Here is a 22,443-nt window from a genome sequence, read left to right as displayed (position 1 = left end):
GGAACAGATGTTCATAAAGTTTGTGCTTTGGAGAACATAGGCGCTGATTATGACTGATATTTTTCACCACTCGCCATTTAAAGAGGACTTGTGGTAAACAACTGAATGTTCATTCTCCAAGCTTCTGTAAAAGGGTTGTTTTCCATTATCGACAGCGGTTACCGTGGAGTATTTCCCTCATTTGTGTCCTTTAGAATCCCACACCCACAAAAATGATCATCTCCGCCATAATTGACATTTACAAATTGGCCCAGAATGAGAGACTTGTAATGCTTTGGTTTCTAAGTCTGTATGGCAGATGGTTTTGTGGGATAAGTCTGAATAGCTTACAAACAAATCAATGATGTTCTCGCAAATACACAGAGCTGTGATCAATTAGAGGTAAAGCCTCTTGGAAAACACCATTGTAGAACATGATGGCTGCGTTATTGCAGTATTAAGCAACGTATTCCAACTAGTGTCTTTGTTTAGTAATCAAGATGTATGATTTAACACTATTCCAGCTGTACGTAAAAACTGTGTCTTCTGAACAAAGCACTATTTGTTGCTGCTATTACTAATGCAGAATCAATCAGAAGTTGTCATGTTCCTGACTTCAGTAATCCAGCACAAGGGCCTGATCCTTGTCAATTGGCTTCCGAGCCGCGGTACAGGAAGGGACCTGCAGCTTGTTTTGATAACAATAGTCATGTAAGTGCCTTTAATCAGACTTGGATGATGTTTTCCCCTTTTTTAAAAAAATTGGTTGTTCTGTGCTAGTTTATCATCTCCAGTCTGCAAAGACCTTTTGTCTGGCTTTCCGGTGAATGGGAGACAAATATTTTCTCTCTGTTTATCTTCTAAGGAAGATATCTGGATTCTTTGTTGGGTTCTCTCTGGGGTACTCTGGCTTTCTTCCTTAGCCTCAGACATGCACTTAGTGGGGTTAGATTAATTGGTGATTAAAATTGCCCATAGGTATGACTGTGGCTTTGAATGATTGTCTGCCTCTCTATGTTAGCCCTACGACAGACTGGCAACCTGTCCAGGGTGTAATCCGGTTCTCGCCCTATCATAACTGGGATAGGCTCCAGATCCCCGTGACCCTGATAAAGATGAGCAGAAGAGAATAGATAAATGGATGGACTGATAACAGCAGACTTTTTCAGAGAAGATCTGCAACACTCAATGACCTTTAACTAGATATACAACCAACAAGCCTTTACTGAGTGTAGTTATATTGGAAAGAAAGACCATTGCAAAGCTTTTTGTACCATGCACTCTCCAGGCACTTTAATAGGTACACCTGTTCCTCTGCTCAATAATGCAAAAGCGAAGCAGCAACTCAATGCATTGAGTCACATAGACATGATAAAGATGACCTGCCGAAGTTCAAACTGAGCATCAGAAAGGACAAGAAACTTGAGTTTGTCTTTGAATGTGTCTTTGAACGTGACAGTTGTTCATTCTAGTATTTTCAGAGTATTTCGGAACTCCACAAACTAGGTTTGCAGAAAATGGTCCAAAAACAGTCTAAAATACCCAGTGATTAACAGTTGTTTAGATCAAGATGCTTGTTGATGCATGAGGTGAGAAGAGATTGACCAGACTGCTTTGAGCTGATTTTAAGACAACGGTAACTCGTTACAACCATGGTATGCAGAAGAGCATCCTAACACATTGAACCTTGAAGCACTTGGGCTACAGCTGCAGAAGACTGCAATCATGTCAGCTAATAACAGGAAACTGAGGCTGCAATTTACATTGCCTCACCAAAATTGGACAATAACAGATAAGAAAAATGTTGCATGGTCTGATGTGTCGCGATTCCTCCTGTGACATTCAGATGGCTGGCTCAGAATTCAGTATAAACAACGCTGAGGCACTGAGCCTGCCTTGTTCAACCTTTAAGAAAATGTTGCGTTGTTTATTCACTTTATGACTACAGTGTACCCATCCTCTGATTATTGATAACGCACCATGATACAAGGTTCAAATCACCTCAGACTGGTTTCGGGAACATGACAATGAGTTCATTGTACTCAAATGGCCTCTACAGTCACCAGATCTCAATTCAATGAACTCCTTTGGAATGAGGTGGAACAGGACATTGGCATTGTGGATATGCAGGAAATGTGCGATACTATCATGTCTATATCCTCCAAAATCTGTGAGAAATTTCTCCAGCACTCTATTGAATCTTTGGCATGAAGAAATAAGAAATAGCCATGAAGGCAAAAAGGGTTCCAAGCTGGTACTACATTAGTAAGGTGTACCTAATAAAGTGTCCAGGGAGTGTAATTTTAAGTTTTCACGATTCAAGCCTGTTTTCAAAATGCCTTTTTTACTGTGCGAAAAGCATTTTAGCGTTTTTTATTATTAGAGTAAGAAGTACCAACATAATAGAGGCCAATTAAGGAGAGACCAGAGTCATTTTGGTCAAAGCTCAAGTCACTTCCTCAAAGTCCTTAAGACTCTCTCCCAGTATGGGAACAATGTATCAGTGCTGAACCCATGGCACCTTTCCATAACTAATATCTTTACATCGTGCATGCCACTTCTCTTTTGGATTCTTTTGTCTTTTGTGAAATCCCTCAAAAGCTGTATGTGCGTAGGTTTCCCATGCAAAGATAAACAGTCAGTTGTTTCTTGATTTATGAATAACTAAGCTAAACAAACATTTTTATGAGCAGCACAGAATCTTTGCGTGTGAAACCCCTGTGCTTGAGTGCTTTGTTTGTTTTCACTCTATAGTCTTTTTCCAGCGTCAAAGTTTTAAAAATGAACTCTTCTGCCTGCACTGTTGCTCACTTACACACGCATATGCAAACACCCACCCATCCACCCACACACTAACTTTCTCTCACACTTGTCTCTGAAGGGAATGCATCTGCCTTGTACTACTGTTTGTGTATGTAACCTAATTATTTCTTCCTTTTCTGCTCATATTTCCTTTCTAACCTGCTAACTATATGGACCCTTTGCTGCATGATTCTCTTTCTCTGTTTTCTCTGTTTCCCGCCTTATGATTGGCTGTTGATGGTTAGGATGAGGTCATGTGCCGAAGGAGCGCAGGCTCCCCATTGGCTTCTTCTCTGCTCATGTTACTGCTGCCACTGTTCATGTGCTGTCTCGGGTCAGTCCCATAACGCTCACTCGTTAACACTTTGTCATTATTTTCGAATGCTCGATCTTGTTCGTAACTCTTGCTTCTTTTTCCCTTGGTGTTTCAAGTCTTGTCTCCTCCCCCATTTTCATGTCCCTGCTTTGTTCCACTATTTTATCTTTTTCCATTGCTTTTCCACACATTTTCTCACCTGCTTCTCCTTCTTATTTTATATCACCATCTGACTTCACCTTCCCAACTTACATCCCTGTCCTTAACTGACTTTGAACTTCAAGCCATTCTCTTTGTATTATTTCCCATCAATCATTATCTGTCTTCAAATGTCTACTGGTTACTGATGTATCCGGATGCTAGCAAAAACAGACCGCTCACCTATCATCTACATCTAGATTTTATTTTCTTTTGCCAAAAAATATCAGGGGAATTCATTTATCCAAAGTTTTCCAGTCAAGTATGAAAAAAAACATCCTGATATCGTTTCATATTTTATGACCACATGTTTGATACCTGCATAGCTCATTTAGGGCGCTTTCTATGTTTCATTGTCCTTTGTTAATTCTGTTGTACAGTTGTAAAAAACCTGCAACTGTCAAGCTTTAGAGGACAGGATTTAGTCTGCAAAAGGAAATGTCACCAGCCACAGTGCTGTGCAAATGTCATGAGCCACCCCTCATTTATATTTTGCAAGGACAAGGGAAATGGGTACAGTGATTTATTGAAACAGGTGCAAACATAAATGGAAATGGAGTATGGCAATTCTTGAAAGTCGTTATTGCCGCCGTTATTCTTAGCCTGAACCCTCTGAGGCAGCTTCTTGGAATTTCTTGAAGTAGTCTTCAGAAACACTTCTCCAGACTTCTTGAGGAACATTCAAATATCTTCTTTGGATCGTGCCTGCCTTTTGTTCAAGAAGTCAAGATGATCCTACCCTGCAGAGCTCCGGACTCTGGGGAGGTCAGTTCCTGACTGATAGTGTTCCATTGCGGGTTTTTCTAGTCAGGTATGCTTTTACTGTACTGCCGATGAGTTCAGGATCATTGTCCCGCAGACAAATGAAGCTGTTCCCAATGAGGCACTTTATATATGACGTTGTATGTAAGCATTTATGATTCCATCAGTTTTGATACGATTCCTAAGACTACTGGCTAAAGTGCAACTCTAAACCATGACAGACCAACTCCACCGTGTTTTACGCATGTCTGTCAACACTCACTGTTATACCCTCTCCTGACCTCTGAATGTATTGACGACACTTTGAGCAACAAATGGATTCGGCACTCCTTAAGACCTTTTTCAGTCCAGTTCTTGTGTACTTTACCATACCTTACCTGGATCAATTGAATGTTCACATTTTTTCTATTTCTTAAGAAGATAACTTTAAGATATTTTTTTAGTTAGTAGCTCTTTGGGAACCAACTTGTTGGGTACAGCATGCCGTAACAAACAGCCTAAAGATACAATTTCAAAGTGGTTCTTTGCTAAGTGGTGTTTTGTGTAGACACAATGCTGCCTCATCCCTTGTGTTGGGTCCCTTTTTGCAGCTTGAATAACTCATAGGTCTGTGTTTGAAAAATCAGCCAATGTCCAAAGAAAGATTTTGAAAGACCTTCAGAAAAGCTCATTAACTATTGCTTGAGACCACTTACAAAAATTACAGGAAAGCCTAGCTGCTCTCAGCAAAAGATAAATTAAAATAGGGCTGGCTCAAAACCTTTTCATAGTACTGAAAAAAGAAGTGACATCATCAGATTCAACCTGTTAGATAATGAAGCTCACATTCATTTTTAAAATGAACACGCCAGTGTTGTAAAAAAAAAATGCTAAGAAAAATAGAAAAACAGATGTAGATATGCTCAGCTGTTTGTTTAGCTTATGTATTTCTTTTCTTTATTCCCAAACACAACATTAGGAAGTAAAGCTCAGTTACTACTACTGTACTGGTCACACAGCAGTGATTTTTCAAAGCAACTGCACTCAAGGCAGTCTTTAGGTCCTTTTCAAGGGAAGCCATAAATATGTAAAAAGACATTCTGATAAACCTATCTTAGAGTTTTATATAACTAAAGGCACAAGCAGCAGGGTAGTGAAATAATATTTTTAAGAGAAATACAGTGTTTATTTTTCTTCATCTGGTTGACTCAGCATATAACTGTCTATAAACATCATTTCTCCTTTTAAGCTTAAGTTACAGAATTCCTATTGGTGTATATATATCAGATTCAGTGCACTCAGAAAAATAAAGTATTATAAGAGTATGTACTTGTAATATATGTAAATGTTTTAGTGACTTTTTTTCTGTTACAAAAAGAGCAAAAGCAATGGAAAAGTTGTTGGTGGACTGCTTTTATATATATATATATATATATATATATATACGTACGTACGTATAGAGATAAATGTATTCTCTGTAACAAATACTAACTTTAGTTTCTTTTTTCCCTGCTTGCCACTAGGAAGATAACGCTGACTGTGGCGGAGTGTCCGGCCTGACTCCGTCGCTGTGGCTAGTGCTGTCCCTTCAACTGCTACTGGTCTGGGTTGTGACTGACACCAGACACCATGCCATCCCATCATGACCTCCGAATAACATAATCCAACCCTGTATCTCCACCCCTTCGTATCTCCAACATGGCAACCAGCATGCAGCGCTGCCACCAAAATGATGAGCGCCCGATGAAAAGCGCTTTAAACAGACAAAAAAAACGTGAGCCCCGGGTTCTGCCAGTTTCTTTTGTATTATCAGCGGTTTCTCTTAAGGATTTCACCAGGGCACAAGTGACGAAAGAAATGCATATCAGAATATAATGATATGAAAGCTAGGAAAGACCTCAACCTATCTGTCCGTCATCCTTAAGTGGTGCCCGCCAGCTGAGATTAGAGGAATCCAAAGATTCGTTTTGATTGGCGAGTTTTTGTCTGACTTGGTTTCTTACAAAGAGACTCAACTGCCTTATAGTATCAGAGGGATTTGAATCACAATGGGTGGACTTGCTGTTTATTGAATATGCTGGGCAGTTATATTCACCACTGCCAGAAACAGCGCAGCCCTTTGCAAGAGTATATTTTGAATCGATTTGCAGTGGTTAGTTATTAGGTATTTATTGTTTTTTTGGTTAAGGAATTGGCCAAGATCAGAGCAAGAGATGCCAAATCATCACATCATCACGAGCTCTTGCCCTTCGTTTGCCTCATCTGGGTTGCTCGTAATAATATTGTCTCAGTCTGATTTTTAGGTAACATTACCCAGAGCATTTACACAGTGTCTCTGAGGACATTGTCTTCACTTCACTATGCTGTTCTTTAATGTAGATGCTGTTTTTTGCAGTGTGAAAGTCATGTTCATTGTTATGTTTTTGCACAAAAGCGGAACCTCCTACTGCCACAGAGTGCTTGTTTTTGAGTGTACAGATTTTGACATTGTAGCTGATCATATGGATTTTCTGCCTTGGTTTTGGATTGCCCCGGTAAAAACTTTGCTGCCATAGCACGCATAAACCAGTCAGGACAAGCTTGGCTGGTGTCCTGTACCTACTCAGTGGACAAAATCTCTAGTGCCATGTGGACTCTGTGACTCATACAAACCCCTTTTTAGACTGTGGCTGCTGAATGGGAAATGGTAATAATAGTATTTAATTATTTAAAGGTTATTTGACCGAAAAGTCAGGATATCATTCTGCTTTTTTTTTTATTATAGCCACAATTTTTTAAAAAAAGAGTTACAGGAAATTTGTATTCAACATTTATGTCAAAATTTGGTCAAAATGAAGGGAAAAGGGGTATATTTGTATTCACTGCTGTCACTTTTTAAATTAAATGACTACTGTCGGCACTGCAATTCAAAGTGCAGCTGCTGTTTCTCTTCACGGTTTGATCTCCTTGCTGAAGAGCTGAACAGCCTTTATATCTGTGTAGTGGTGAAGTTGCCTCTGTCATATTTATTATACTGTGATATCAGCTACTATACAAGAGCTTCATACTATCACTCTGGCTGATATATCAGTTTCTCAACAAAAAAAGTTCATCCTTTTTCATTTTGTGTGCCTTCTTCTCATATTTATTACATATATTAAAAATACCTACATAATCCATGTGATGTGCTGATACTACTGTACATGGTTTTATTAAATTTTTGTGATTGTAATTGCCAAAGAGAGAACAGTAAAGTACATTTCTTTATGAAGGGAAAAAAGCGCTAATCAGTCGAACCACTGCTTTAAAGCAAATATATCTGCTGTAAAAACAATAACAAATTTCACAGGGCCAAACTGGATTCCTATCAAAGCCAAATATCAATGTCAACGAATGAAAAACACTTCATGAATTTTGGGAGGAAAATATTTTGAATATGCAGTATGTGGAAAACCACTTGCTGCAATTATACAGCTCATTTGCCTACTTATACACAGACTTCAAACTTGGATGTGATTGTTTGAAACAAGTTTTAAATCTTTAAGATAAAACTGCCATTTTTACATAAACAAGCTGACTTGACCGTTTGTTTTGTCGATGATTAATATTTATGACTTTAACAGGAACCAATCACATCATTTTAAATAAAATAGGACGTGTGTGACGCCTTTCATTTAGAAGTTGGTCATATCCCAGGGTTGAGACTTTTTTTTTCTTTTTGTTCCTTGTTTAGTAACATGAGATAGTTCGGGATGTGTACTCTGTGGTTAAATGTGAAAAATGCTTTCATGCTGAGCATTCACACCAAATGTTAGATTTGAACATTAAAACAAATCAACAATTATTTGTTTATGGCACTCGAAATGTTAACAGTGTAGGAAATTGTGGACGCTAGGAAGCGAGACCGAGGAGTGCGTCTTTTTGTGTATACTACATAAACACTGGCGGATGTTTCCAGAGAACTACTTAATTCTGTGGGGAAGTTGAAAACCACACAATTTAATCTACACGTATCACATTACCACTAACATTCACCCTCTTCAGAATCCTTTTGTTGGCTAAACAATTACATCACAATGACTTATGTCAGTTTTTTGTGTGACGCATTTCTGCAAGTCCCGTCAAGACATACTAGCTCTTCTGGCTTCTTTTGTGGCAAAGCTCCACCGGCACCACCACCAAAACCATCATTGTCAGGAAGTTTCGCAAAGGAACTTTTTATTTCCAATGTTTTCCTCTATCTTTAACTATAATCTTCCAAAAAAAATGTGGTGAAAATAACAATGGCATTTATGCTCTGCATTTATTAACCCTTACGAATATCAAGTGCCATATCCAGTAGGTCTTGTATTCTCTTGTGGAGAAGCCTATTACTATAACATTTATGCAATGTTACCAAGGCAAGATACATTTCAAATTGTTTCAGTGTGCTGCATGATATTCCTGCTTTACTATGTAATGATAGAAAGCATAATATACTGAGTGTCCGGCATTAGTTCGTGATATGTTAAGGTATGACCAGCTAATACTGCCGTCTCTTGAGGGGACAGCATTTGGCTCTGCTGAGGAACAAAAGAGAACCAGATAGGTAAACATGATGTTTGAAATCACTATTCAGTCTTTCTGATCGATTCAGACCATGTTGTTTACAATTATTTAAGGAGCATGCCAGTAATTTAGCTCATTTACTACAATTCATGAGTACTTTATCCAATTGCCAGTAGTTTTCCAAACCATGTTGCAATGTTTGGTATTTCAACTATCAGGTGAACGCAAACTGATGGCACTCAGAGGATTAAGCCTTCCGGCTTTGTTGGTCTTTTGACTTTAAGAGCTCACGTAAATATTTTACCAATAAATATCCACAGTGATTAGATTGAACTGGACTCTGAAGCATCATGGGCATAGTCTTTACTGAGTTCACTTCCTTTTGCACCATTCATTAATGGGCTTTAGCCACTGGATGGGTAGACATGGACATTGGTGTGCTTGTCCCCTAAAATGCCTTTTGACTTTTCTTTTGGCAAACCCTTTCAAACCCTGTCTCAGTTTGTTATTTGGAGGCATGGCGCTTTATGTGATAATTTGTCACTGACAAACTATCCACTAAGGCCTCACCTCATCTTTACTGGAGTCAGCCTGGGACCATCAAACATCTTTGCAGTGTTGGGCCCTATAGAGGCATTTTTATTGCAACTGCCTGACAAATAATGCAGTTAATTGTGCTAGCAGCTGTCTGTGCTCCAGTCAGTGAGTGAAATTCACTCTATTGTATTTGTATATTTATTGCATGTATGCATGATACTTCTGCACTGTCCGTGCATGCACCTATGGTTAGCCATTTACGTCCTTGTCCAAATATGGTAATATTTGGCTTAAAAAAAACTATTTTTATTTATTTATTTCTGATGGACATGATGTGTCCCTCTGTCACTGATTTGAAGCAGGACCTTATAAACCAATGGGTCATATAGTGTTGGCTAATCAGTCATTTATATACCGTATATGGCTATACTTTGTTTTTATTAGTAATTTGGAAATGTTACAGTTATAACACAGGAAATCACAAAGGAACATGGTAAACACAATACCTGCCAACATTAGCATGATACAATGGTGACTGTGAGCATGCTGCATATTAGTGTTAGCAGTTAGCTTAAGATATCGCTCTACAATATATTATCTTAAAGCAGCTAGTATTGCTGTAGTTATTTGTCTTGTCTTACCCCTACATTACAGACAGCAGTTAGTTTCCATGCGTTTGTATGAATATAAAATAGAAGAAACTTGATACTTACTTAATGTAATGATCTTTAATGAATGTAAACCAATGTCCATGCAAGTGTTAACAAAACTGCAAAACAGTTGGTAGTGTAGTAACTCTAGTATTAAATGTTCTGAAGTATACATGAAATGTAGTTATTTAGCTAAAAATGCTGGCATGGTGATTCAGTCGCTTTGCTCAAAGAAGTAATTTGATCTGATGAAACGCTTAAACAGAATCCCTTTAGAGATGCATGGAAAACAATGGAGAAAGAACATAACCTCCACAGCCATCCAGATGTTTCATTCTACTCTTAAGTGCTAAAATCAGATGCTGTCACCTCAGGAATAATGTACTCTAGATGTGATATGAAGTGTTTTTGATTCTGTTGGTGCTCTTGGTGTGGATCGTGTGGGTTGGCCTTTTTATTTCTGGAACCTTTTGTGTGTATGCGTGTCTATTACCTTCCTGCCAGTCTGGCAGATGATTGATGGGCCTGTCGGTCAGTCTTTCTCTGCCTTTGTTTTTTACGGCAGGCCACCAAGTACTTCGACAGTCTCAGCTTCAGATGGGTCTAAGTGGGCCTCTCTGTCAGTCTCCCTTGATTGTGGTTTAGTATGTTACACTTGATTTTCCAGAGTGAGTCATGTTAAAACAAAAAATGTACAATAGAAAAAAAGAACAATGTTTATAATCCTGGGAAAGAAAAAAGTTTTTGTTCATGTGCAAATAAGGTATATACAGAATAAAACTTTATCATTACTAGATATTCCATTGCGTTAAGACTTCTGGCTGATGACCTTTTCTTATAGAATGACTGTTTTTTTTTCCACAGTGGATCAGATTTCTGTTAGTAACTTCTGTCACTTTGCCAACACACATTTCCCATCCAAATGTGTGTGAGAATGTGAAGGAAGCACCCCGAGTCTGCTCTCCCAGTGTCTAGCCAACATCAGAAACTTGCATCCAGCCAAAATCAACATTGTCCAAGAAAAGAAACGAAAGATTCTTAGGTCCATCCACATCTCTCCTCGCTGAACACTGAATTTGACTCTGCTACACATCCATTAACAAAGGCCCATAATGGTCATAAATTTAGCGATTCCTGATTTCCCTGTTGCACGCTGATCAAATGGTAAGTGAGTTTCTCATTAAGATGGTCCGATTTACACTTAAAACCTGAAACCAGCTGTGCACACAGTTTCAGAGCTACTATTCCTCACTGCCCCCCAAAGGCAAACTACAGGCTCATTTTACGCTTTATTATGGACGTTAAAACTAACCGTACTCCTGCACGGTGTGCTGCTGAAACATAAAGAATAAAGGGATGCTTTGGGGCATTTTTAATGAGACCAATTACAATGACTTTCTTCTTTATAATGCCCTATATTGTTGGTAGCACGGCTGGTGAATGACTATAAAGAGACTAATATGATTAAATTCTTGATTATGGTGTCAATCAAAAGTGACATTTTAGACAAGTATAATTTGTACGTCTCTGCAGCAAATAAGAGGCGTACAAATTTAAAATAGAATTTATTATCATATTAAGACAGAGAAATTGCTAGCTCATAAGTTTATATTTTATAACTGATGCATATTTTTCATCTCTGTTTTTAGTGCTTTCCCTTTCCTTAATGTACAAAAGATTTAGTATCATGCCTGAAAGCTGTATTTTCCAGTGACAGCACAGTGTCTATGTTGGACTCCATTGTTTTCCCCCTCCAAACTCTTCCTCTCCGAAAGTATTATTCCTTGTCTGTCACGGATGACTTGCGATGTCAACAGCACACGGTGGATTTCCTGCCAAGGGTTCTGGATTTCGCGTCTGGCAACAAGATGACCCTGTTGGTTTACACTAAGAGGTCACTCCTGTTGTGCTTTTGATTGTTATCCTAAGTCCCCGGGCTTGCGTCCCTCTGTCACTGATTGATATCTGGGCTGAAGTCCCAAAAGTAAAAGGCTTCTAATGTAAATATGAAGAGTTTATTATGTCGGTAATTAAATTTGTAAGTATTAACAGTCCTCTCATTACAAGATATTTATTTTCCTAAAATGGGCTTTCCAAAGATTATAGAGACGGAATCGTATTTGTGCACCAAAGTGTACCTTTTAAGTGCTTTTTCTCCTTCATTTACATGCATGTCCACTCTTCAAACCCCTACTGTCCCTCTTCTCATCTAATGCTTACCCTCGCATTCCTCACCGCACCAGATGAAGAAGATATAGTTTCATGGAAGTACTCTTTAAAGCACTGCCAGTTTTATATTACCAAAGAATACATTCTCCACATGGATGACGCTTTGTGCCCATGGACAAATACGCTGTCCACCACTGAGAAAGTCTTTTTGTTGTTGTTTGTTTGCTTTGTGCACAGATGTTTCAAACAATCCAACAGGCACACACTTATTGGGAAGGAAGAACAGCTCTGTGGGTTGGGGTTGGAAGAAACTGCATTTTGAGCTTCATCTGGCAACAAAGAACAAGAATAAGACCACCAAGAAATTGTTGAGGTTTTGTTTTATTTCCACGTCTCCTGCTTTTTAGCTCCTTTGTGTCATTTTAAAGGTTGTTACTTTGACTCGGGGGCTCAAGAGAGACATCTGTAACCACCCCAGTCCCAAATGAACTTCCTACCCTTTCATTTAAATTTCAAACACCTCATAAAGGCATTTGTTTGGCAAGAGCTCAAAACCCAATCACAACTGCTGCCATAAATATCTTGTGATACTTACAAGGCACCAGAGGATCTCATTTGGGAGAAGCTGAAATTGATATGTTTAGCATATCTTGTTCTTTCCTACAGAATTTGTGGGTTTTTTTTTTAACCGCCGCATTTTTTATTCATAAAGGCTATACCCTGAGGGTCAGCAGTCAACTGCATGCAACTGCCTACGTTCTTGTGCTTTCTTTTTCTTTTTAAAGATATTAGATTACGATGAACGAGATTAGAGTAAAAGTATGGCTTTCTTTCATGGTGTTTAAGTAGTTCTCATGGCTCACGGTTTAAATATACGGACAAAAAGATGGCTTTTATTAAATAACAAATCATTGTAAATACTGACATGATCTGGTTTTAATTAACAGTTCTGATTTCTCATCACAGTCATTACTATATGGATTCTAGAAAAATCCTTTCCCTTTAAGCTTCCGAAGGTCCCGTTTGTGTTGGTAACAGATTTTTTCTAAATGTTTTAGCTGAAATTTGTTAGATTTCGTGTGTAATGTTTGCTTTGAAATCCAGGTGTGGCCTAACAGCAGCCAACTTTACATGATCTATGGTCCAGCACAAAATGGTGGTCTGTGGTTCACGCCAAGTCGAGCTGCGTTTTCCAGATGACTGCACAAGTTCTCTCTATGACTGTCCTTCGCGAGAATGTGTTGCGTAAGAATTACAGTAGGTAGGGAGGTGACTTGAAATCTGGAATACAGACGATATTACGCCATAAATGGTCATTTCTCATCATTTCTATGGAATCAAAAATGTTTTGCACAATTGACTTCGGGTGTGATTTCTAGAAGCTGATGAAGCTGTAAGCACACTGGAGAACATCATAAAAGTTGAAACAACTATGAATAGTTTTAATTTTTCAGTTTTAACTATTTATTCATGCACTTACGTGCCCCTGTGGCCTGAATGCATGAAAATAAGGAGTCCTGTTTCTACTCTCAGGCATTTGTCACCTGTGTCACTAATTCTGTTTATAAATGTGTGTGAATGTGTGTGTGAATGGGTGGATGACAGGTTGTGTAAAGCGCTTTGGGGTCCTTAGGGACTAGAAAAGCGCTATACAAATACAGGCCATTTACCATTTACCATATAACTTTAATGAACAGAAGTCCTTGGTGTAGCAAAAGGGTGGAAGCTTTCTGGTTCAGTGGTTTCTTGCAAATATGTGGTTCTTCTTGCTTCGCTGAGCATTGACTTTCAGCTCATGCCAAGGCAGTTTGCAGCTGAGGATGAAACAGGAGATGAAAATTAGCACCTTGAAATCTCAGACGGATGACATTTAAATGTTATTTGCGGAGGAGCCGCTGCTGCAAGTGGATGGGTTCAAGTTTCTTGCGTTTTTGTGGCGGAGGAGAGTGGAGCAGAAGATTGACAGGTGGATTGGTTCACCGTTTGCAGTAAATGTGAACGCTGCTGAATAACTTGAGAATCGAACCCGATAAGGTCACAAATATAAGCAGTGTAAATGAGCTTTCTTCTGAAGGGTGTTGGGGCTCAGACTTTGAATTAGGATCGAGATTGGTGATTGATGATTTGAGATTAGAGACTAGAGTTGCTCCCCCATGTTGAAAGTAGACCGCTGAGGTGGTTTGGGCTTCTGTCTATGATGCTTCCTGGGTGCCTCCTAGGTGAAGTGTTTTAAGGCCTTGGGGTGGACCTGAGGCCTCCCGGAGGGATCATATCTTTCAGCACACGTGCAAACATCTCAATATCCCTCTTGAAGACCTGGAGGACGTGGCTGACATGTACCAGGTTGGTTGAAGATCTAAAGCAGCCAAATGAGCAAAGAAATTATCAGAATAAATAAAAATCTTTTTTTTTTTTTTTTAACAAACAACCTATAAGAACACAAATAAACCAAAATAAACAGATAATCAAAAATAAACAAACGGGTGTACCATCTAGTGTGTATATACACACACACACACATACACATACACATCCATATACTTAGACATACATACACATACCTACATACATATTTATTCGCCTATACCCTCATACATACTGACATATACATATATACACATAACAATTCAGAAATGTGGCATACATAATTACAGAGATTCAAACAAAATCGGGTCTCCTTGACAAAATGTAATGTTTCCATTTAACCCAAATATCACTAAATATGTCATATTGGAGTCTATTAATGAAGGTAATTCTTTCCATTTTAAACATCCCATAAACAATCTCATACCAGTCATTTAGTGATGGAATTTTTGCACTAAGCCATTTCTTGGTAATAGTCTTACGGGCAGCCAGACTCAGAATACCATACAACAGCTTGGACGTTTTATCTACATTCATTGAGTATAAATATCCAAACAAAAGTTCATCCCAATTAAAGGGAAGTTGCATACTAAAAATGGTCTGTAACTCAGAATGAATCGATACCCAAAAAGTGTTGATCAATGGGCAGGACCAAAACAAGTGGAAGTGTTTTATTCCTTGGGCCCCACAGTTTCTCCAGCAGCTAGTGATTAGAATAATGTTTACTTTGTGCAGGAGTATTAAAAAACCCACAGAGACTCTTCCTACCAAAACATCTCCATATATTAGAACTAGAAATTCTCCACTGAAAAGCACACTGCTGATACCAAATGTCATTTGAAATTGCTGTATTTGTTTCCCTTTCCCATTTTTTTTTTTAATGTAGGTAGTATTCCGCTTCTTAACCTCTTGTATACCCTTATACAGTCTAGAAATCACCTTGAGGCCGGGATCTGCCTGGTAAGCCTTGACAAATATATTCAAAACAGGTAGAGAGAAAAGATCTGTTCTCTTAGGTATAAAGTTATGTAGGTGATGCCTAATTTGAAGAAACCTAAAAAAATCCATTTTGCTTAACTGGTATTGATCTTTTACTGATTGGAAGTCCATAAGAATTCCCTTATCGTAAAACATATAATATGCCATTAAGCCTTGTCCTGCCCATTTTTTATATCTTACATCTAACTTATTGGGTAAAAAATCAAAATCAAAAGCGCACCATCTTAAAATCCTGGCCTCTTCATTCCAATCATTCTTATTAAGAAATTGTAACCAAAGTTTTAAAGGCAAGTTAGTCCATTGGTTTCCTTGATTAATTTGTTTTTTAATGAGTGTCACATCCCCTAAGCTTGCCTGAATTGGAAAACCTCTTAAGGCCACTGTTTCTGTTTCTATTTCTTTCCATCTCGCTTGGTAGTCTACATTACACCAACACACTAATATCCTCAATTGAGCTGAAATATAATAATCTTTCAAACATGGGAACCCCAACCCCCCTTTGTCTTTAGCCAACTGGATAGTTTGGTACTTAATCCGTGGTTTTTTCCCCTGCCATATGAACCTAGAGATTATTTTGTCCCATTCCTGAAATTGTTTATCAGTTATTTCAACTGGGAGTGTTTGGAACAAATAAAGCATCCTGGACAAGATATTCATTTTATCTGTATCAATACGTGATTCAAAATTTTAAAATGCTAATAAGTTCCATCTTTTAGTATCCTCATTTATTTTATAACACAAAGGATTAAAATTTGCATTATATATCTTAGAGAGATCTTTAGTAATATTTACTCCAAGATACTTCATCTGCTCCGACTCCCAGTTCAAATTGACTTTAGACTTAATTTCCTGATTTGGCTTATAATTAAAAGTTAATATGTGAGTCTTCGATATATTTAGTTTATAACCTGATAGTGAGCTAAAGGTCTCCAGAAGTGATAACAGCTTGGGGAAAGTAATGTTTGGATTTGTCAAGTAAATCAAAATATCATCAGCAAACAAGGAAATCTTATGCTCTCGACCCATGATCTTGACTCCAGTAATATTATTGCTTTGTATAACACTTTGACTCAGGGCCTCTATGAAAAGAGCAAAGAGTGAGGGACTTAAAGGGCAACCCTGACGTGTCCCTCTCTGTAAATTAAAAACATTAGAAAGCACCCCGTTAACTTTAATTCTTGCCCTTGGTGATTTATATAGTGCTTGAATAATCCTGATAAACGATTGATGAAATCCAAACTTGCCCATGACTTTATATAGAAATTCCCAATTAACCCGATCGAAGGCCTTTTCAGCATCTAAGCTCATAAGGACCATCTGAATTTTATTTTTTCCAACATAATCAATAACATGTAATGTTCGGCGAACATTATCTTGCGTTTGTCTCTGCTTAATAAAACCAGTCTGATCCAAGCTAATTATCTGAACAAAAATATTTTCAATTCTTTTGGCAAGGATGTATGTGAATATCTTATAGTCCTGGTTAAGAACACTAATAGGGCGGTAATTTTCACAATCAAGCCTGTCCTTTCCTTCTTTAGCTATTAAGGAAATAGAAGCCTCATTCCAAGATGGGGGAATTACTCCCATCTTTAAAATATAATTGAATGATGTTCTCATCAAAGGAATCAGTACCTCTTTCATTTCTTTATACCAGTCTGATGGGAATCCATCCGGGCCTGGGAATTTATTAGGTTTTAATTTTGAAATAGCTTTTTTAATTTCAATTTCAGATATGTCCTTGATTAAGATTATATTCTGGTTTTCATTCAGCTTTGGTAAGCAAAGTGAGTCCAAGAAAGATATCATACCTTTAACATCCAGATTGTGTGTATAGTTCTTTGTAAAATTTTAGAAAAGCTAACGGAATGTCTTCCAATTTATACACAATGTTATTTGTTTGAGGATCCTTTATTTCATGTATTATATTTTCTGATTGTTGTTTTTTTAATTTATAGGCCAGTAATTTTGCAGATTTGCCTCCTACCTCATAGTATCTTTGTTGTAAAAAAAAAAGCCATATTTTTTTGTATTTCACTTGAAAAAATTTCATCAATTTCATTTTTCTTCTTTTGTATTTCTAATTTCAAATTTATATTTGTGCTTATTTTATGGGCATCTTCAAGATATTGTAGTTGCGCCTGGAGTTTTCTTAAATGCTCATTTCTCTTCTTTTTAAAGTTAGTACTGTAGCCTATAAGTTTTCCTCGTATAACCGCTTTTAGGGCATCCCATAAAATACTCGGAGAGACTTCTTCATTGTCATTTTCCGCTACATAATCTATTATATCTTGGCTAATTTGCTCTTTCAACGGACATAGAGTACTTGTATTTAATCTCCAAGATGTAACTCTTCTTTCGTGTCCAAGCACTACTTACAGATACAGTGGGGCATGATCCGATAAATCCATCACTCCTATCCTGCAATTGACCACACTGTTAAAGTCTTTTTGACACATAAAGAAATAATCCAATCTAGAATAAAATGAATGTGGGTGAGAAAAAAAGGTATAGTCCTTCTTGATGAGGTTTAATTCTCTCCATACATCTATAAGCCCTAAATACTTTAAAATTAATTTAATATTTTTGGTTATTTTATTTAATCCCGGGGCGTGTGGGTTTGATGAGTCCATAGACGGATTGAGTCGAACATTCCAATCTCCTCCCAAAATTAGAGTACCTTGTGCCTCTACAACAATCATTTCAAAAACCTGTTTAAAATTTTTTAACTCTGATCCTGGGGGAGCATTTATAAGAGTAGTCAGTGTACCCTCCAGATACCCCTTAACTAACACAAACCTCCCCTCCTTATCACCGATTTCTTGAATGCATTCAAAATTTAACCTACTCGAAATTAAAATTACCACACCCCTTTTTGAACTCTGAGGACAGGAAGAAGAATACTGGTTCAATTTCCATTTCTTTAGTTTTTCATGCTCAAACTTCGGTAGGTGAGATTCCTGTAGAAAGGCAACTTCTATTCCTTCTCTTTTTATTTTTGACATAATTTTACTTCTTTTAATATGACTCCCCAAACCATTTACATTAAATGACACTACTTTATTTACCTTACAAGGCATTGTTATACGACCTTATATGATTTTAATCTCTGCACATAGCCAAAAATCGAAAAGTACATCCCGAGTCAGAATAAATAAAATAAAAATCAATAAAATAATAATAATAATCACCCTCTCTTTAGCATTAAGCATTAACTGAGGGGTTTCTAGTTAAATCAACCAACCAAATCTTATCCTGGTGGAGAAAAGAATATATACTTTTGGCAGTACACATAAATCCTATAGACTCCCATTCAAAAAATAAAACAATTAAAATTTAAATTACAGTCATTACAGATATCAGAAGCCACAGTTATAGGCTTAACATTACTTTCAGCAATCATACAAACCAGATACATAGTCATTCAAAGCTTGAACCAAATGAGGTTCCTAAATAAAAACAGAGGTTTACATAATTGGCTTGGCAATGTTCTAGCCTTACCCCGGCATATCCAAAACAGCTTAAATTCCAAATATCCTCCACCTGCTTCGTTGTCTCTGCACTGCCTCGGATCCACGTTGGGAGTTCTGTTACTTTGTGACTCATCTGCTGGTTATTAAAGTACTCACTTTGTTGTAAATGCTGTCTGGTAACATTGGCTTTTCATGTTCCTTTCATGTGTTTTTTTGGCCACAGAGAAAGTGAGGCTAAAGCAGAGGCCCCAGCTGTATCAGGAAACCAGAAACATAACGAGTACAGATGTGGGATGCTCTTCCTCAGCGGGCTATACAGTGACCAATACCAGAGGTCTGATGTGGTTTTTGAATCACCAGCAACACCCACAGTTTTGTATCAGCTGTCTTTGACTGGAAATATGAGTGGTGTTTATCTCAGGGGAGAAAAGAGCAGGAGAGGAGAGAAAACAGAAGAGCACTTACAAAGATTTGCGCACAGCTTGGAGGTGAAAAAGAAACAAGCTGTCAAAACGTTGCCTTTAAATGATGGTGCCAGGGATAAGACAAATAAATGTTCAGCTGCTCTTGAAGACGGAAAATACATTGCACATTCCCGGCCATCGAGAGTCGTAAAAAATATTTCTTTATGTATTACAGATTTTGCAGATAGAAACCTGTGTGGGTTAGCCTGTTCTGGTCAAAATCATTAGGATAGAAAGTTTTATAAATTGTTACTATCATTCACAAAGACAAATAAAATAAAATAAAATAAAATATACAGCTGTCAGATGGTTACATACATTTATAATGGGCATGAATATCACAGTTTTAATCATTTCTTTGAAGTGTTTTCTAAGATGGAATGATTGTACAAGCGTATATGTGTGTAACACCTCAACCAGGTGTTTTTGCTATCCCTCAGCAAGCTTCTGGCATAATTCTTCTATGCATAATTGTTTGGTTTCCTGGTGTAGCTTTTAAACATAGTCCAAAAATTTCAATAGGGGCATTGGGAGAGCAAAAAACTTGACGTTAGCCTGCTTTATCCATTCCAAAACCAGGTTTTGTGCTTTTGATATAATTCCTGTTTCAAGCATTTAGCTGTTTATTTGAGGTAAAGTTGAAGAATCTGGAGGTAGTCGTCCTTCTTCATTATTCCAGTATCATTAGCAGCAGAACAGCTCCAGAGCATAATGTTACTACCACCGTGCCTAATGGCTGCTATCCGGTTGTTAAGTCTGACGTCACTAGCCGTGTCTGGGCCTAAACTCCGCTGCAGGTCCATATATCAAACGATCACTATGGCACTACTGAGAGTTGAAAAACTGTCTAAAGTCTTTCGTCTTTAATAAAATGATCAGCGTTCTGCTCTACCAGGTGTAACAATTGAGTTTAACATCCAGGCATCCATGAAAACGGAATTTATGACATTTAACGGAGTTAGAAGTTAGCAGGAAGTTAGCTCGCTAGCTTCTATCTAAATACAATATAGCATGTCCTGACTGCGGGGTTTTGGAAACAAATTAAAACGTACAGCTCTGTTATCACTTCCAACATAAATGAAGACAGAAAACTAAACAGCAGTGACGTTTGTAGGGTTACTGAAGTTTGGCTAGCTGGTATATAATGATGTGCTACGTGACCGCTAGCGACACAGGTATGTTAGCATAATATAAACAAGCTAACTTTTTTCCCACTCGATAAAAGTTAACGTGAGTTTTCTCGGTGGTCAGGAACAAATGCAATCGCATGGCTGGATGCTGTAAAAGGACCAAACTTCAGCCAGGAGAACAACTGAGATAATCCATCCACAATACGAGGTTAGTCATTCATATACTGCTGCATGGGCTGGGCTGTAGTTACATCCTAAGGTTTTAAAAACTGAGCTTAAATAAATGATTAGCAGTAATAAAAGCCGAGGGAGGTCAACAGTGATCACTGACTGTTTTAGGAGCTTTTTGAGATTAAATAGAAGAAAATACATAACATTAAACACGTTAACAACACAAAAGCCATATTAAACGCAGACTACTTTAGGCCCGGAAGTAGGATCCGTCACGTCATCACTTAACGACCGGATAGTGTTCTTGGGTTTGACCTTTACTCCTCCAAACATACCTCTTGTCATTGTGGCCAAATAGCTTGATCTCTGTCAGGTCTCCAGCAACCATTTGGCTTGTCCATGTGTAACTTTAATTTCAGTCAACCTTAAAGGAATCCATTTTAAAACAATGGCTACTTTTTAGGTTGGATGGTGATGTAAATCTCACTTTACTGTGGACAGTGAGGTAAGTGTCAAAGCAGTTTTCTGGATAGACAGACTGACACCAAACAGAGAAAGACAGAGAACTTAAATACACAGGGAAAGTGAAACTAAATACAGTGAACATGGAGACACCTGACTCTGACTGTGGCTACATTCACACTGCAGGAGAAAGCGCATCAAATCCAACTTTTTTGACCCTATGCGACCCATATCCGATCATGGTATGACAGTTTGAAAAGCACAAATCCAATATTTTCAAATCTGACCTAGGTCACTTTCGTATGTGGTACTGAATCCAATAAATATCTGATGTTTTAGAAAGCGACTGCTGTTTGAATGGTCATGTCGCATTAAATCCGTCTTTTACATCATTGACACAAGACGGACGCCAATTATCAGCGCCGGAGAAGACAAACCTCTGCACAGAGGTAGCAGCCACTGCTCCAAACAAAGCCATTGTTAAAGCACGGGCTCTCTTTTTTCTCAGTGTCCTTCTTTCTCTAATTAATTTGTCAAAATTCTGTCGATTACGACTATGCAGAAATTGATAGACTGCTGCAACAACACCTACTAGCTCTGTGGCCGTCATTTTTACTTCCATAAACAGAGAGCGTTGTGTGTGATGTCGTCTTTTGCACATGCGGGTTGCTTTGAAGGCCATGAACCGTTCACTCTAGAGCGGGTTTGGTGTCACATTTTATTTGTAGTGTGAACAACCAGACAAAAAAAAAATCGGATTCGATCAAAAAAATCGGAATTAAGCATTAAGACCTGCAGTGTGAACGTAGCTTAAGATGTGGATTTAAAATGGTGGACTGACGAGGAGCGTGAACATTGTAGAAACATACAGAGGGGGAAAGGAACTGGAGATATGAACATAACTAAGAGAGGAACACAGGGTGAAAACACAAGGGGAACTAAATCAAAAAGCAACTAACATGGCAAACTAGACAGAAGAGAAAGAGCTTTAAATAACTACATGACTTGAGCATAAACAATGAATGTCAAAATACAAGAAACTCAAAACACTGGGTCACACAACACAGGACCGTGACAGTTTCCAGTTCATGGCAGGCTTGATTCTTGGTGGTTCCTGGGTTGTTCCTAAACATCCTAACTAATTTTCTCTCATATAAAGGTGATAGTGTGAGCCTTCTACTAGACCACAGCAAAAGTGCTGACACAGCCAAACAACTTGTACTTATTTACAGTTGTTTGAAATGATCTTTGAATCTGCAATTAGTTGTTTAGAAATGGCTCCAAAAGGCCTCCCCAACTCATGCAAATCTACAATTCTCCTTCTTGGCTTATCACTGAGTTCTTTGGACTTTCCCATTGTTCTGAGTATCGATCAATCCAACGAGTCTAGTCAAATAAATCTTTTTTTTAATCCTGTCAAAGAGAAAATACCAGTCGTACTTAATCATGATCACTAACAAG

The 22,443-nt window shown here is 38.0% G+C and overlaps 1 protein-coding gene across 1 annotated transcript in view; it reads left to right on the top strand.

Annotated features, from left to right (window-relative positions):
- The window catches only part of cacna2d1a (calcium channel, voltage-dependent, alpha 2/delta subunit 1a), a 105,583-nt gene extending 94,383 nt beyond the window's left edge, over window positions 1–11,200 (top strand). Inside the window, exons 37-38 of the mRNA XM_085376892.1 lie at window positions 608–690; window positions 5,560–11,200. Coding sequence (XP_085233018.1) covers window positions 608–690; window positions 5,560–5,682 — 206 coding nt within the window. The 3' untranslated portion in view covers window positions 5,683–11,200. The remainder of the gene's footprint in view (window positions 1–607; window positions 691–5,559) is intronic.
- The last annotated feature ends 11,243 nt before the right edge of the window (window positions 11,201–22,443 follow it).

This window comes from Diplotaxodon limnothrissa, linkage group LG17 (genome assembly GCF_057381915.1).
Source record: "Diplotaxodon limnothrissa isolate DT_005_m linkage group LG17, D_limnothrissa_male_GT1.1, whole genome shotgun sequence".
Classification (NCBI taxonomy): Eukaryota; Metazoa; Chordata; class Actinopteri; order Cichliformes; family Cichlidae; genus Diplotaxodon; species Diplotaxodon limnothrissa.
The sequence above is the reverse complement of the archived record's forward strand: the minus strand, read 5'-3'. Positions and strand labels throughout refer to the sequence as shown.